Genomic DNA, 15,734 nt, shown 5'->3' on the forward strand with positions numbered 1-15,734 from the left:
TATTACTGAAATATCAGCTACAGTGTACTGTGATTAAACCAAACGCAGCACTAACAGACCAACATAATTAAGAAGGAAACTACATAAATCGCGTATCCGAAAAGAAAGTTTAAAAGCTTAAATTCGAATATGCAACAATGTGGGCTAGTCAGAACAATTGCTTTCCGTGTTTCTCTGATATTTCATATTTCGCCTTCGTGTGTTAATAGTTTTAGTACTTTTAAATATACATACATATATATATTCTATTATATTTTTTTAAGAACGAAATACATACATATTTAATAAAAATAAAGGAAGCTGATTGTCACAGCTTCGTTTTATGGGAACGTACTCATACAAAATAATTCAAATTTATCTGTCGAAGCAAAACGAAGCGAATCAGCCATGAGAACCGTCGACGCATTCAAAGGCTCATTACGCTAATGTAATCTCTAGTTAGAGCGCTATTACACGAGGCAACTTTTGTTGCGGCAACTCTTGGTTTATAGGCGAGGGGGCGACGAGGAGAGGAGAATCGCGCCGAGTTTCCAGTGTTCAGCAACTCGCTTTGTGTTCTTATTCGTAACAGTTCGCTGCGACGTTTTTCGGCATTCGTGTTCTTTCTTTCGTAGTACATAGTTGCATTTGAGTATCTTTTTTTGATCTTTTGGTGAGTAATTTGGAAATATGTATACAAATATGCATAATATAATATAAATATTTTAGAAAATGGAGTATGACGAAAAAATCGAATTAATTAAAGATATTGTGAAATGTATGGAGGAAGCCATACAAATTGATTCAGACGATAGTAAAAAGGGTGATATATCTTTGTTTTAATAAATAAAATGTATTTCTTAATTGACAGAGCTGATTAATATATGTGATTGAGTGGCCCAAATACCTATAAGGAAAAAGAAACGACAATGGGTTAAAGTTAAGTGAAAGAGAATGAGAAAAAAACTCGAACAGAGTTGCGCAACACAAGTTGCTCGTGTGAAGGTAATGGGCGACAGCAAAAAAGACATCGCCCGAGAATTAGCAACAAAAGTTGCCTCATGTAATCGCGGACTTATTTAGATTCAGGGCAAAGCAAATAAATCTCCCAAATTGTTGTAAAAATATTTGTTTGATATCAATCCATAATTTAGGGCATTTATACATGTAAGACGTTTTACAAAGAACATTCACCTTTTAAAGAGAGGTTTCGTAGATTAAATTTTTACTCAATCACGTTGCCTAGAAAATATATTTAATGGCTACACTGCTGCAAGCAGCTGATTCGTTGTCAAAATATTCGTATATTCGATTACATTAATCGCTCGTGTTTTCGTAACATTCAACTTAAGCAAGTTCCAATATAACTTTATTGTACATTAATTATAAGAACTAAAACTAAAAAAGATGTCATTATCTCCATCAAGCGGCATAGGGCGCTACTATAAACATTCTGCTAAAATTATCCGCTTTGTCCGATTGGGTTGCACAAATCGTCCTTTCTACCATGTTGTTGTTATGGAGGTAAGCATCGCAAAAAAAATATAGTTTGGTTTTTATTAAAGTGTGACATCTTTTGTAGAGGCGAAAAAATCAACACCAGCCAGTAATAGAACAAGTTGGTACTTATGATCCAATGCCAAATCAGAAGGATGAACGTTTGGTTTCGTTTAATTTTGAACGTATCCGCTATTGGTTGGGTCGAGGGGCTCACCTGTCCACACCAACAGCAGAACTATTGGGTATTGCAGGTTTTTTGCCCATTCATCCACGCACTTATATGACCGCCTGGCGAAACAGGCAAAAAGTTGCCGAAGATGGAACAATTGAAGGAAAGGATCCAGTTGAAGCGTAGAAATTATTATTTATTCGTCAAATCTAGTGAAATAAATGCTAAAATGTATAAAAAAATGTGTTTTAATTGATAGAAATTTACACCTTAAGATAAATTGGTACAGTAAAATTCGAATTTAGTCCCAGAATGAGGTGCACATAAGACACCCTATTAAGGATGTTGTTGTAAACATTCCTGAAGAATATCGGGGAATGGTGCCGAGTTGACAGTCCTTGGTCGGATAAAAATCCTGGTCCATTCCGGTTCCGACTGTAGTGGGAACGGCCTGTTAGCGATTCTGTTTAATCGCCAAAAACACTACAACAACATGATGAGTAATCCTGGAACAATATATTAGGAGCAGACGAAGTACTCTACAAACATGTGTTTCATTTAAACTATGTACATCAATTGGCCCCAAATACAAAACAGTTTTATATTATGTTTTCAAGCAAAAAGCCACCAATTATTTACTGTTATATTTAATTTCTTACAATAAAAATTTTGATTCAAATACAAAATTTTAAAAGCAACGAATAGTGATGATAATCTACAGCTTAGGTGCATAATAGCAGTGCAATTACTTCTTTTATTGCGTACGTATTCTTAAGACATTCAAATATTGGACTTAAAATGCACAATACACATGATTTTTCCGGTTTATACGTAGCTCTTGTATTCGTGATTTCTAAAAACGGTATACTAAAAATTTTATTGTTGATTTAATTTAATTAAAAGATGTGGGCTCAGAAACTCCGCGAAGCCATATATAAAGAAATGTTGCCATGTGAAATATTTTTTACTATGTCTTTGTTCTTTGTAGTTTCCGTCTTTGTTTCATACGTTTTTTTGTTGTGTCCCTCCTCCAGCTCCCGTTTAGTTTACATTCTTACATGAGTTTACTTTTTCAGGATATGCAAGCAATCACCTCAAGTAAAAAATAATGCTGCAAATTGCCTCCAATAATTTAATCTTGTTTGGTGATACTATGAATAGAGTCCTTAGCTTTTGCTGCCACTTTATCAATAAATTCGTCAGCAGCTGGAAAACGAAAGATATGTTTATTATTATATATTAATTAAAATAAATATTACTTGTATGTTAGAAATAATATATTGTGATACGTTTATATGAAATATGAATATGAGTGGTAGTAAGCGTGGTTGTAGTACAATTTTGCCCACTTTTCCAATTTTTATATTGGCTCGTATAAAGTTCTTTTGCACCGTCCCGAATATAAAATTTAATGTCTCTGATGCATTCAGTTAGTGAGTTAGCGTACTTTTAGTTCTTTTCATAAAACCGTCATATGGGCAGTTGGCGGGGTTATTAGCTAATTTCACCTATTGTAAGAGATGTTGAAGGGATTTGTCCTATACAAATTTGAGTGATATAGCTTTAATGGTTTGGAAGATATATACTTTAAGCCACGAGGCGAAGCCACGATAATATTTCAAAGATAAGAAAAGATCCGTAATATGATTCGTTGTACAAAATTATATTGTTTTGTACCATGTCATTATTTTCGGCTTAGTTATGGCAATTTAGAAATTTTCCGATTATTGGCGTTTTGTGGGCGTGACTGTGGTCCGATTACGCCTATTTGGGAACCAGCAGTCCTCTGCACAGTGGCAATGGCGACTACCGCAGTCGATGGAACGATGAGCTGTAAGAGATATACGGCGACATTGACATAGTTCAGCGAATGAAGAGATAGCGGCAGCGGTAGCTAAGTCATCTTGTCCAGATGAAAGAGTACACTCCAGTTTAGAAGGTTTTTGAATCAGTAGAGAGGAAGGAGAGGAAGACGAAGACCTACACCCTATTGGTGAGATCAAGTGAAGAAGGACTTGACTCCACTTGGTATCTCGAATTGGCCAATTTCAAAATATATTAAATGATTTGAAATTCACCAAATTTGGTATAAATTTTGTGCATTGTCTACTTTTTATACCAAATTCCCCCTAATACCTTTTCTGCACAATGTGTTGCTTTCGACGTTTTTCATTAGAGTTATCAGTTTTTTTTAACTTTTTTTCAAAATCTTTCCATTTATGGTAGAAATTTAGAAAGAAATGTTAATATAGCTTTAGAAGTTCGCGAAACCACGTACACTTTTCAACAATTGTTAAACCATAGAGACAGCTCCCTACTGATAACTATCTATACTAGTTTCAGGAATTACAAATAATATTTAGAACAAAACTAATATACTCGCACTCGCTGCAACATGTTGCGAGTGTATAAAATAAGAGAAAAAAATTACCTCGGTGGTGCTTCAGAAAATATGGGCGTACGACGCTGTGGTAGATGACGAAGGAACCATTCCTTTCGATAGGCAGCATACACCAAATTAAGAATGCGCACTAAAAAATACAAAATAAAATAGTATGTATTGTAATATCTCAAATATTCTAATAAAAAACAGTTATTCAAAAAGGGACTGCTATAGTAATATTTTTTTGAGAGTGTTTCATTTTTTGTTTTATTCTGAATTTGCGAACAAGTCAGTCATATATTCGAAAATCCTGATATTCATTATATGGGGAGAGATAACTCACATGTTGTCCGATATATGCAGTATAGTCACCAGGAAGTTCGAAAATATTTATATTAGGTATAAGGGGGCTCATGTAAATATTGACCCGAAACTACAATCAGGAAAGTATTCTCTCCAAAGAAATGGAAATATTCCATACACTGAACAATATTTTCGGTCAAAACTCAACTATAAGTACTAGGGTCCACATATTCGGCACCTCGGGGATTGAATTTAATGTCTCTGGCGTATTTAGTTATTGATTTATTGCACTTTTAGTAGTTTTTAACAGTACCGTTATATGGGGAGTGAGCAGGATTATATTTCGATTTCATCCAATTTTACACTCTCTGTAGGACTTATAATATTTTTCTGGCCGAATTTGGTTATTATAGTTGAAGTGGTGTAGGGGATATGTACATACATATATTAAAGTTATTAGAGGGCGAGACCCCGCACACTTTTTCAAAATTTTTAGCCCAGAGTGATGGCTACGAATTCAATTTTCTCAGCACATTTTATATGATAAAATTAATTTCTTGTTTTTACTTAAATTTCAATATATTTCGTTATTTTAAGTAAACAATAATTATCTCATGTATTTGTAAAAAATTTAACCATTACATATTGGAGGATATCAACTATGTAATCATAAAAAATATTAATTAAACGCGGCCTTAAAAAAACAAACATTTTAACCGTTTTAGTCTTCTGCAGAAATTTTAAGTGACATTAAATTTGGTCCGCTACTATTTTAAAGATTTTAATGATGTATAAAAAACTGAATATTCTATTTGAAATCGCAAAAGTATAATTTAAATATGGCACTCACCTTAAGCAACCAGTAAAAAGGTATGACCGAAGTAAGAAAACCGGAGAAGTATTCAATTAATGACAATATGGCATAAGTCACCCAGTAAATTAACCATCTAGTATCATCCAATGTTGTACTCGACTCTATGGCATGTATGGAGATGTAAGCAGGATAGGCAACGCCAATTGTATTGCACAGCAATTGTGCACCATACCCGAAAATTAAGTACAAGGCACAAAATGCAGCAGCGCCTGAAATATTTTTGTATAAGAAATTATTAGTAACTAACACTCATTCAATATGTATCTGAAAGCAGATGTAAATAAAATAAACCTAATTTTTTGCTTTTATTAACCAATTGTCATAGTTGTATGCTCGCGATACATTTGCAAAAGCTTTTCTTGTAACGGCTCGAACATTTTCCTTGTTGCTTGCTGACGGATAGCGACAAATTAATTTGATCAAGGGATTTCTGCGAATTGCAAGAGTATTATATTGGCACGGAATTCAGAAAGCGTCTAGTTTTCGTATAAAATATTTTCTGTAGATTTTCATCTGTGAAGATGAAAGTTCAATGAGCTATAATATAAACGAACAGTTGTACTATTTCACCGCTAATTAAAATTTCTTGTCTGCTTTGCCACGTAAATACATAAATTAAATGTGCTTAACAGCCGCTTGTCAGTAAAGTGTAGTGAGCTATTGAGCTAATGAATTGAAAACGCTTTTGTACAGAGAGAGAACAAAGGTAATATTCATGATACCCAGCCAATTGTTTTGTTCATCTTATTGATAGATGACAAAGAAATTCAATCATTATTATTTTTCATCAGTTTAGCAATCCGAAAAAGAAGTTTTTCAAAAGTCAAAATGAAGATTGTTTGTCCCATTATTTTGTATTTCTATCCATCTGATCTACATGTTTGCAATATTATTCAAATATTGAAATTAAATTTACAGTTAATAGATCTCATGTAGAAAAAATTTGGTAGACATTTGTATATAATAAACAAAATAAAACAATCTCTCTATGCATTATTTATATACAAACCAGTTCCAAATGTAATAACGGGCTCACTGAGAGCCTTTATATGCTTTTCACGTCTTCGATAATTTATAAAATATTCCCAAATCCACATGTTGAATATCTTAATCTTAATGTAAAACTTAGATTCAGCTCTGCATTTATTTCAATCATTTATATTTGCAAAATAGCTGGGTTGTATCAAAAACACCGAAAATAACAAATTGGTAATGATGAATTGTCAGTATACTCAAAAGAACATTTTTTTGCCACGAATTTATTTATTTTTAATGGGCTGATAAACACTTATCACTGTGACGTCAACCAATTGTAGGGTGTTACCGATTTCATATGCACCTATCGGAATAAAGATCACAGATACGAACATGTGTATGAAACATAATAAGCGAATTAAAACACATCGCATTTAAATAAATTTTCTACCTTACTATATTTGCAGATCTTTTTACAAGAAATAAGAGAATGGAGAAATGATCAAATTATGAGTAATTCCGTTTTAACCTGTAAAAGTCAAGTATTTGATGTAAAAGAGAAATGTGAACAAGAATGGAATAATTGGAATTCGTGATATCAAGCTCTTCATGCATGCGATAGCTTCTAAACGTCTTTTTAAGATATACTTTCTGTACAAAAAATTATATTTAAATAAAAATAGTACTATTTTTAATTATATTACTGTCTACGTTGACAATGACGTAGACATAACCATCGTGTCGTCAACCAAGCGGCAAAAACAAATCGGCTACATCCTACTCACCCAAAAATAAATATAATCTTGGAACGTTTGTTTTTGACTCAACAATTTCAAATGCTTGTGTCCAAGGTTTGCTTCGGTCGTTGAGGGCTTCTTCAACCGATTTCCGGTATTTTTCTGCTAATTCCTGAGCCTTCTGTGCCATCTTTAATTATGAAAAATTTTGTTGTTTTCAGTCGCTATTTTACTGCTTCTTATCTGCCAGGGAGTACGATGCTTCCAATTTTCCAAAATCTAACTTTTCTTCTTTTTTGACGTTTTGCTTTCGCACAGTTTCTATTGACGTAAGCAAATGAAATGCCAACAGAGATGTTGAAATTATTATAATTGGTCTGCTTGAAATTAAAATGGAATAACAATTTTGGTTGAATATTTTAATATTTGAGTTTGTAATTATGGCGAATAAATTGATACTTTAGCAATATTGAAGAAATAATGTTTGCTCATTATTTGAGCATAATATATACGTTGTAATTAGATTACTTTTAAAAGAATTTATTAATGATTTAAATTTACTTGAAAGTAAACATTTTCTACCTAAAGAAAAAATGTATGCCTGCAAGTACATTTCTCGATATTATATGGTACCATGAAGCGTTAAATGCACTTTAAAGTGTTATATCTTGTGTCGAAAAGAAAAATTTTCAGTCATAACATTTAATTCGGGCATGAGAGGGTTAAAACAACCAGTAATTTAAACAAATTAGATCACAAACAGCTCTTATGAAAATAAAAATTTGGGTTAATTCCGAAACCGAATCGGCACTGAGACAAATTGCTCCAATTGACAAAATTTGCTTTCAATATTTATTTGCAAAAATATTTATGTATATTATTTTATTCTTGTAAGGTGCCGAATTTTGGCTATGGTTAGTAACGATAATGGCAAGATTTATGTACTGTGTACTGTGTATGTATGAACACAGTCTAAATAATTGAAATACTTTCTAAATTAGTTCATTGGCATCATAAATTGGATAGATTGTGCTATGCTCTTCAAATAGTTTTTAAGAGTTATTGGATCTTACTAAGATTAAAGAACTCATACCTCATATGACGAAAGGACATGTCTATCAGTTTGACAGTGGTCTTCGAAAAAAAGTTTCAATATATTTTTGCAACCATTCACACCCAAAAGTTTATAGAAAACAAGCAGCTATGAACTTTATGAGAAGATTCCAGAAGAAAGCAAAAAGATTTTAACAAATCTAAATTTATATTTTTTATATACGTATAATGGCGTGCCAAATATAATTACAATTATTTACATTCACAGCACTAAACTCTTTTTGACATTTCGAAGGGTAGAGATTATTCAATCAAGAATATTGAGGTTTCTTTTTTGTTGACATTCTGTATATATGAAGAGTTGTATTCGCATAGGTCTAATTAAATTGCAACTACATAACATGCTTAGTGTTATGCGTGAAGATTACTAAATATCACATATTGAACCACGGTTTTAAAATGGTCGCGGAGCATTTTCTTCGTTTTCTAGCGCTGTTACTATCATTGTTGACCATCATTTAAAAAAAGTGGCAATACATTTAATTTTTTGACAATCTAGTGCTGAACGCAATGACCGCGACAGACTGAAGCAGCACGACAGTGAACTGAAAATGGCGTCGTGAAGGCTGCTACATGAACATTTGTAAGAAGGCAGCAACATAACAATGGCCGGCATGTACACAAAACAACGCAGTTGTCCATTTTGTATGCACACAATTTCGTTGTGGCCATACTAATACCTTTCACTTCAATGAAATTTTGATATTTTGTTCAAAGTGAAATTTTTTATGCAAAAAATAAGTAAATATGTTTTTATGTTCTCTGGAATATGTTGAAGTTAGCGAGAACGACAACTGTCGGCCTGCAGTCGTGTAGTCGTGCAGCTGCCAAAATAACTGTGTGTATAAGAACGTATGTATTTTAATATTTGACAGATGTCGTTTGCATTGTGTTCAGCACTTGAGCGATAAAACTAGTCATCGTCTGAACGCATTCTCTGGCGAAAGGATTTCGTACCGATCGAGAACACAAGTGTGTCGTGTATTGCTACTTTAAAGCAACGAAACAACAATCTATGTGACAAGATCTCTAATAGTTAACTATATGTATGTTTAGGATAATTCAAGAATGATAGAATATAAGATTACGACACTAGTTTACCGTTAGTTTTTTCGGTTTAGCTCGTGACAATTCTTACAAAAACAAATACATTGTGCAACAATTTCGTGACGTAACTGTTTTGCGTTGAGAAGAATAAGCATAGAAATGCATACAAATTGTAAACACTTTTGGAAATTCCCAAAATAATATTAATTCATTCGTCTTTGCAGGAAAAATTTCAGTGGAATGTTTAGAATATTGTTGCGAGAAAAGATATAAGTAGTTTTAGTTTTATACATTAAGTTAATTTATTTTCTTATTTATATTAGAATTATTACTAATATAAATATCTGTTTATGTACAATAAAAGAAAGACTGAAATATCATAAACACAATTGATTTAATCATTCACGTTATTTGGAATAAGTTGACGATAGGTTAAAAATATGTTACAAATATATCTTCAATATAATTTCACAATTCTTTTATCATAACTTCATAAATCTGATACATCTGAACTTATAATATACATATGTATATATTTATATACAACACAAGAAACGTCTTCTTCATTTGAATCACAACTTAATAGACAATTTTATTATCAATAGGCCGATATATTTCTTTAGAAATGATTCAAATCTTTTCACTGAACAATATTCAATCGCTTCACTAAAACTTTTCATTAAAATCGAAAGAATTAATAATATTTTGCGATTTTAATTTGCAAGCCATTTGACAGTTTTTCACTCTTGTTCTTCTCAACACGGTACTATGACGTTTCGTAATGGCGGTCGTCGTAATCACAGTATATACAGTAGAAAACCTTTTCGTGGTAGCTTTCTGAGGGGTGAATAGCAGCCATCTTAGATTTTCAGTGGTAGCAAGGCAGTGTTGTATATATTGAGGAGTAAATAAGAGGCAAAAACTACAAGTATTGTAATTTAATCAAAATCAAAAATGATTTATATGTATATGGTATCTTTTTATTAATAGATGCTTTACACGTCATAGTTTGTCATATTTCGTCCTTAAAACATTGATTTACTGATAATCAGATATTTAGCAAGTAGTGAGTTTTTATGTATAAAATGTGTCCCTGGTGTTAGATTTCTCTCGGTGCAGAATTTTCTACGGCTGTGTTCGTTTACAAAAGCTGCTGTTTTTCTAAGCCAATCTTGTTTTTTAACTTTAAATTCGCTTATTTCATTTAAATAAGTTATTTATAAAATTACGTTCTTATATCTAAATGCGAATTACAACTAATTTTTAGTTGTAACGGCTAACCAATTTGTTTATGCCAAAAAATAGCTTACCACCAAGGACTGTATCTTTTTGCATGCAAAAGTTAAGAAATTCTTGAAGCGTGTTTAACACTAGTTAAAAAAAAACAACTTGCATAACAAGTAATATCCCAGTAAAATTTAAGAAACATGCTAAGTTATTCAAAATAATCCCTTAAATAATGTAAATACTTGCATTCATAATAACCATTAAAGTGTAGCTTATCAAACTTTAAAATTTATATGTAGCTTAAATGCTAAAACACCCTGATTACTATGAAAGTAGCAAAAAAAGTGTTACACAACACCCTCAGATTTTCTAGAGTTGAGTATATGTATGTAAAGAAAACAAATGTTTATTACTGTATATACTGAGGTCGTAATCTTTTATTCTATCATTCTTGGGATAATTGTAATTTAAGGGGTCAGTAGGGTAATCTGGCTTGTTTTTCTGACATTTTTTTTCATAGAAATGTTTATTCTACAATAGAACTTTTTTTTAGATATGTATCATGAGGTATATCGTGGAGTATATAAAAAAAATTTTCGGAATTTTTTTATGACATCTGCGTAGAAATGGCTGGGTGAATGAGATGCGTTTTTTTCACTGGCGGAGACGATTTCTCATGTTTGGATCATCTGAAACGCAAAAAACCAATTTATTCTTAAAAAGTGTGTGAATGGTTATCGTCCTTACTAGAATCATGAAGAAATGTTGATAAATAAAAAAGTTTTTTCAAATTTTTCCCCATGTTTTTTTACATAAATTTTTTCATAACATTGTCAATAAATTATAAAAAATATAGGGACGATAGCCAGGCGTTTTGTGAACATTAAAAAAAAAAATTATGCAAATCGGTTGAGTAGTTCGACCGGAATCACGTCCGCCAGTTTAATAAAGTGTGTTTTGAGTTAAACGCCTTTAGAGTTTAGGGTGTGCACTCCGAGTGCTCCGAACGTCGAGCGGTATTACCATTTTTGGACCTTTTTCGAAACCTTCGAATGGTAAAGTGGGTTTCTACATTAATTCTAAGGGTATAAGGGAACAGAAGATGTAAAAAAATGTAAAAAAGATTACCCTACTCACCCCTTGAATATGTACATATGTAATAAACACACACATTTATGATTTCAAATGAAATAGAGCGCCTTAAAAATCGCTGTCTCGAAACCGGTTTTAGACCCATAATCTCTTAGGCAAAGTTGTTCAGAATGATCCGTAGAACATTTGCCGGAAACGCGATTTTTGTGTTTTTTGATCCTTGTAAATCAACCCGCTCTAATACACACATTCATATATAAAACAGAGATATTTATTGATCACTTGACACAATTTTACAGTGCTAATTTTTACATAATACAACTCAGTTTAAATTATAGACATCTCTCTTGTCTTGATTCCTTTCGTCCTTATAATAAGGCAAAATATATTTAATTATTGCTGCAACAGGGTATTCAAAAAATAGTGCGAAAACAAAGGCAACGGCTTGTGTCAATACAAACGCAACTACAATCTGGCAAATCTGTAACAAATGTTTTAAAATTGCTTTTAACTACATAATCGATGTACATATGTTACTCGTATACGATTACCAAATAAAAGCGATTTATATAAATTGGTTGTCTATAGAAACCGCCAATTAAACGTAGAACGACCAAGTGCCAAAGAAACGCTTGATATGATAACTTGGATAAAGTCCGGAGAACTGGACGACGGCAAAACTCGTACACGATCCCTGAAAAATCATTTTACATTAATGAAAGGAAATAAGATTGTACCTAGGTATTTGTGTGACCCACATCCTAACTTCAAGCACATGCCTAGTATTGCCGTGCTGCATAATAGAGCCCACACATTGCGATAAAAACTTGCAAATAAAGCTGTCCAAATGGATGGCTCGTCGATTTCGAACGACATAACAAATGCGGCAACAAAAATTAAACCAAAACCTATAGGAAATATTAGCCACCAACTCAATTCATATTTTAGTAAACCACGATATTGCTTCGAATGGTTTCGTAACTTCAAATATAATTCAGCAGAAATTACGCCGAAGAAGTAACCGCCAATATTTGTGTAGAACGGTGTATACGCTTGGTAAAAAGTTTCTGCATCTCGAAAAAACATATAACGGTAGTTCCTATTATTGGAAAATACATACATGAAAACAAATAAGTAATCAAATGTAAAACTTTAAAAAGACTCACTCTGGATTTGTATGGTATATTGGTTTTAGTTTCAAAAAGTAGGTTATAAATCCCGTTACCGAAAACATTAATAATAAAAGAATTGAATATACAAATAGCCGTACCTTCGGAAATCTGAAAAATTGCAAAAATAACACATATACATACATACATAAATATACATATGCTGCTATGTAAATAATATTGTATTTCATTTGATTAATATATTTATTATATTTTTAGTTTTATTAAATATAGGTGTAAAACGGTACGAACTAAAACGGTTTTAAAATTAATCTGCCAATATACATATATCATTTACTTACTTGTTTATAATGATTAATATTATAAGGAATAATTCAAAAAGTTGCATATCGGCAGCAAGGTACCATGTCTGATGTGAGCACTGAGTACGGTGTAAATAAATTGCATATTTGATATACATATGTATGTACATACATATATACATACATGCATATACATATGTATGTACGTAACGAGAAAAAAATAATTGGATGTAACATTAAGATAATATTAGTATATGTATGTATGTACATACACTCTCTTTCAAAAGATAATTATTCACAAAAAGTAGGTTCTGCCACCACAACTCGCGACAAAACACGCGCTCGGCTTCCACATAATGCCTCCAGAATGGTCCATTTTGTAGCCGCACAAGCATGGTAGAATTGAAAAGAATCAACATCATTAGAGATGGTAGAAGCCTAAGCCAAATTTCTTCCAGAATTTGAATAAACGTATTACCCAGATAAATAAACAGAATTACCTCAAATATCGATGAAAGAATATTTTCAAATATATAACAACGCAATCTATAAGGCTAGTATTGCTGGTAACAAATTTTCTTTCGTTGAAATTTACATAAAGTAAAAAGCCGCTCATTACAAAAAATATTTGAATTATTGCTGCTCCATTTTCCAAAATGGCTGTTTCAGGATGATAAAAAAACGTTTCATAAAATTGCGGATTATCCACTTGCACAGCCATGAAAAGTATCAAAGAATGTACGAATAACACCAAAAATACTCCAATTACACGTAGGCCATCGAAAAACCGGAGATCTTCTGCTGTTTGGCTGCGACTTTTTGAGGAATCACAAATATGATAAAAGTTGCGACATATTGAAAATGAAACCCATAGTTGGTGCTCTGAAATGTTCATAATGTTATGTTTATCTTGTTATCTGGTTGACTGTGAAAGAAAAGATGTGCTTAAGAATGTCTTCGAGTTTTATATGGTATATGGTTCCAGAAACAAGAAGGCACAAACTGCAAATTTTCACGTCTTAAATAAAGAGCATATCCATTTTACGAATAAATCAAAAAAAGACTAAAACTTTCGGTCATATTTGAATAAACAAAAATTAGGTTATGGCATTGATATCGCTAATTCCTGTACATACATACATACATATGTATGTACGTCAGAACTAGAGATTACTTGTTAAAGTTGAGGAAAATGCTTAGCTTAGCATAATTCGATTTGATATAAAAATTCTTTATATAATATATTCTATTCTAACAAACAGATACAAAAATGTATTTTACAAGTAAGGAAGAGGAAGAAGAGAAGAGAAAAAAAATGCAACTTACACACTGACCGACTTATTCTTCGTAAGGTTCGTTAGAAAAACGGGCTTGGGGTAGTATCGATCCGATTTTATCAATTTTAACCAACACTACATACAATTAACATGTCACAGACTATTAAAAAGCTCCCAATGTTTCATCACCACATACAATCACCAATCATATGGAGTAATGCCAGCAGGATGTTCGAAAATCCTGATGTTTTCCCGATTTTATCCATTTTAGGCACATAGATACATTGTTATGAGTAAAACACGCTCTTTTAATTTTCATTGAGATAACTCACATATTGTTTGATATATGAGAGCTGATTTCCGGATTCAACCCATTTTTGGCACACAGACATACCATTGTCAGGAAAGGATTATCCCTGAATTTCAATTCTACCATATTTTTCAGACATTGACTGATATTTGCGAATAAAAATCAACTATATGTTCTGGGGTCCAAATATTCGGTACCTAGAGGCTTGAACAGTATTAGATGGATTTGGACAATTTTTGCTCTTAAGGTGGCGTACTTCAAAGGCATTATTCATTACATAGATATAAATTATTACCTGAACATTGAAGTGGAACTTTATAAAATTCGTTGTTTTGTTTACTTAAAATTTGCGACTTCTTTAAACGATAGTCATACATAGTAGAAAAGATCGATACCAAAGCAATGATAGCAAGAATTGTATAAACAGTAACATCTAAGGAGTCTGAAATTATAAAACACAAGTTTTTACATTTCGTTGGTACTATGATCCAAAGGGTATAATTACCATGTTCCAAGTACACATTCGCTTCTTCGCAGTATTCGATGCTCGTACGCAATTCTAATCCAAAGTTGTGGTGAAAATCGTAATTAAGACAACGATTAACCATCTTGTCATATCGAATACGATTGTCAGTTTCTCGTTTATGAACATTCAAATAATAGTTAACTAACTAAAATTTATTTTGATATTATGTGTGTTTGTACACAATGGACGAAATATTTCAACTAACCTCAGTATCGCGAATAGCTCCATTTTTCACTAATTCATGTTGAGGAGATGTTATCGCTCCATGTAATAATTGTTTACAGCGTTCTAAACAGACCCCAAAAAATAGTCGATCATGACTGAAATAATGTCTTCTGTCTGTTGAGAAACTTGTGATTTGGTTCCATAGTCTTGAAGTCTCGTTTTCTACTATTTCTGCATAAACAACACAATAAGTCGCCCTAATATTGGAAGTGACAGTGTCCGATTCGAGACATCGATCATAATCATCAAATTGATAAAGCGGAGGCATCTGTCTGTAAACACTCACTAAAAAATTAAAGACCACACACATATGTAGATATATGTACGTATATGGTATGTATTTCTGGAGATGTATAGCTTACGGTTGAATTGGCCTATCACAACAAATAATTTGGCCGTTAGGAAAATATTCACAAGTACGAATAAATTAAAGTAGTTCATCCTTACAATAGCTTTTGGAAAGCATGTACAAAATATTGCAAGCTTCCGATTCGAGTACTTGCAAAACTTGAAATCGAACTACTTATATTTAATGTCTTTGATAAGTATAGTTTTTGCATGTGTC

The 15,734-nt window shown here is 32.3% G+C and overlaps 3 protein-coding genes across 7 annotated transcripts; 1 reads left to right on the top strand and 2 right to left on the bottom strand.

The window, feature by feature from the left end:
- Positions 1 to 1,039: 1,039 nt before the first annotated feature.
- Positions 1,040 to 1,890, top strand: LOC120771472 (probable 28S ribosomal protein S16, mitochondrial). The gene is made up of 2 exons (XM_040099502.1): positions 1,040 to 1,503; positions 1,562 to 1,890. Exons 1-2 carry the CDS (start codon positions 1,387 to 1,389, stop codon positions 1,832 to 1,834), a joined length of 390 nt encoding a protein of 129 aa, XP_039955436.1. The 5' UTR covers positions 1,040 to 1,386; the 3' UTR covers positions 1,835 to 1,890.
- Positions 1,891 to 2,252: 362 nt separating this feature from the next.
- On the bottom strand, positions 2,253 to 8,205 carry LOC120771471 (receptor expression-enhancing protein 5). 4 transcript variants are annotated; one of them, XM_040099498.1, is made up of 5 exons: positions 8,014 to 8,205; positions 6,969 to 7,297; positions 5,185 to 5,417; positions 4,080 to 4,179; positions 2,253 to 2,854 (listed from the first exon to the last, which is right to left on the bottom strand). In XM_040099498.1, exons 2-5 carry the CDS (start codon positions 7,108 to 7,110, stop codon positions 2,781 to 2,783), a joined length of 549 nt encoding a protein of 182 aa, XP_039955432.1. In that variant the 5' UTR covers positions 7,111 to 7,297; positions 8,014 to 8,205; the 3' UTR covers positions 2,253 to 2,780. The 4 variants fall into 4 exon arrangements, with proteins under 4 accessions (XP_039955432.1, XP_039955433.1, XP_039955434.1 ...); XM_040099499.1 differs by lacking the exon at positions 8,014 to 8,205 and having other exon boundaries at positions 6,969 to 7,300; XM_040099500.1 differs by lacking the exons at positions 6,969 to 7,297; positions 8,014 to 8,205 and adding an exon at positions 6,218 to 6,666.
- A 3,443-nt stretch (positions 8,206 to 11,648) lies between these two features.
- Positions 11,649 to 15,690, bottom strand: LOC120772531 (nose resistant to fluoxetine protein 6). 2 transcript variants are annotated; one of them, XM_040101200.1, is made up of 11 exons: positions 15,532 to 15,690; positions 15,150 to 15,454; positions 14,924 to 15,089; positions 14,714 to 14,860; positions 13,332 to 13,713; positions 13,104 to 13,269; positions 12,871 to 12,950; positions 12,566 to 12,679; positions 12,179 to 12,498; positions 11,951 to 12,093; positions 11,649 to 11,880 (listed from the first exon to the last, which is right to left on the bottom strand). In XM_040101200.1, exons 1-11 carry the CDS (start codon positions 15,608 to 15,610, stop codon positions 11,722 to 11,724), a joined length of 2,061 nt encoding a protein of 686 aa, XP_039957134.1. In that variant the 5' UTR covers positions 15,611 to 15,690; the 3' UTR covers positions 11,649 to 11,721. The 2 variants fall into 2 exon arrangements, with proteins under 2 accessions (XP_039957134.1, XP_039957133.1); XM_040101199.1 differs by having other exon boundaries at positions 12,158 to 12,498; positions 15,532 to 15,688.
- Positions 15,691 to 15,734: the final 44 nt, after the last annotated feature.

Source organism: Bactrocera tryoni, chromosome 3 (assembly GCF_016617805.1).
Source record: "Bactrocera tryoni isolate S06 chromosome 3, CSIRO_BtryS06_freeze2, whole genome shotgun sequence".
NCBI classification, from domain to species: Eukaryota; Metazoa; Arthropoda; class Insecta; order Diptera; family Tephritidae; genus Bactrocera; species Bactrocera tryoni.

Coding starts and splice junctions, on each gene's coding strand:
- LOC120771472 (XM_040099502.1), top strand. CDS start 1,387: ATGTCATTATCTCCATCAAGCGGCATAGGGCGCTACTATAAACATTCT. Junction 1,504..1,561: donor ACCATGTTGTTGTTATGGAG/GTAAGCATCGCA, acceptor CATCTTTTGTAG/AGGCGAAAAAATCAACACCA.
- LOC120771471 (XM_040099498.1), bottom strand. CDS start 7,110: ATGGCACAGAAGGCTCAGGAATTAGCAGAAAAATACCGGAAATCGGTT. Junction 5,418..6,968: donor AAGATTATATTTATTTTTGG/GTGAGTAGGATG, acceptor AAAATATTTCAG/GCGCTGCTGCATTTTGTGCC. Junction 4,180..5,184: donor CTTTTTACTGGTTGCTTAAG/GTGAGTGCCATA, acceptor TGTATTTTTTAG/TGCGCATTCTTAATTTGGTG.
- LOC120772531 (XM_040101199.1), bottom strand. CDS start 15,610: ATGAACTACTTTAATTTATTCGTACTTGTGAATATTTTCCTAACGGCC. Junction 15,090..15,149: donor GAGCTATTCGCGATACTGAG/GTTAGTTGAAAT, acceptor AATAAATTTTAG/TTAGTTAACTATTATTTGAA. Junction 11,881..11,950: donor ATATAAATCGCTTTTATTTG/GTAATCGTATAC, acceptor CATTTGTTACAG/ATTTGCCAGATTGTAGTTGC.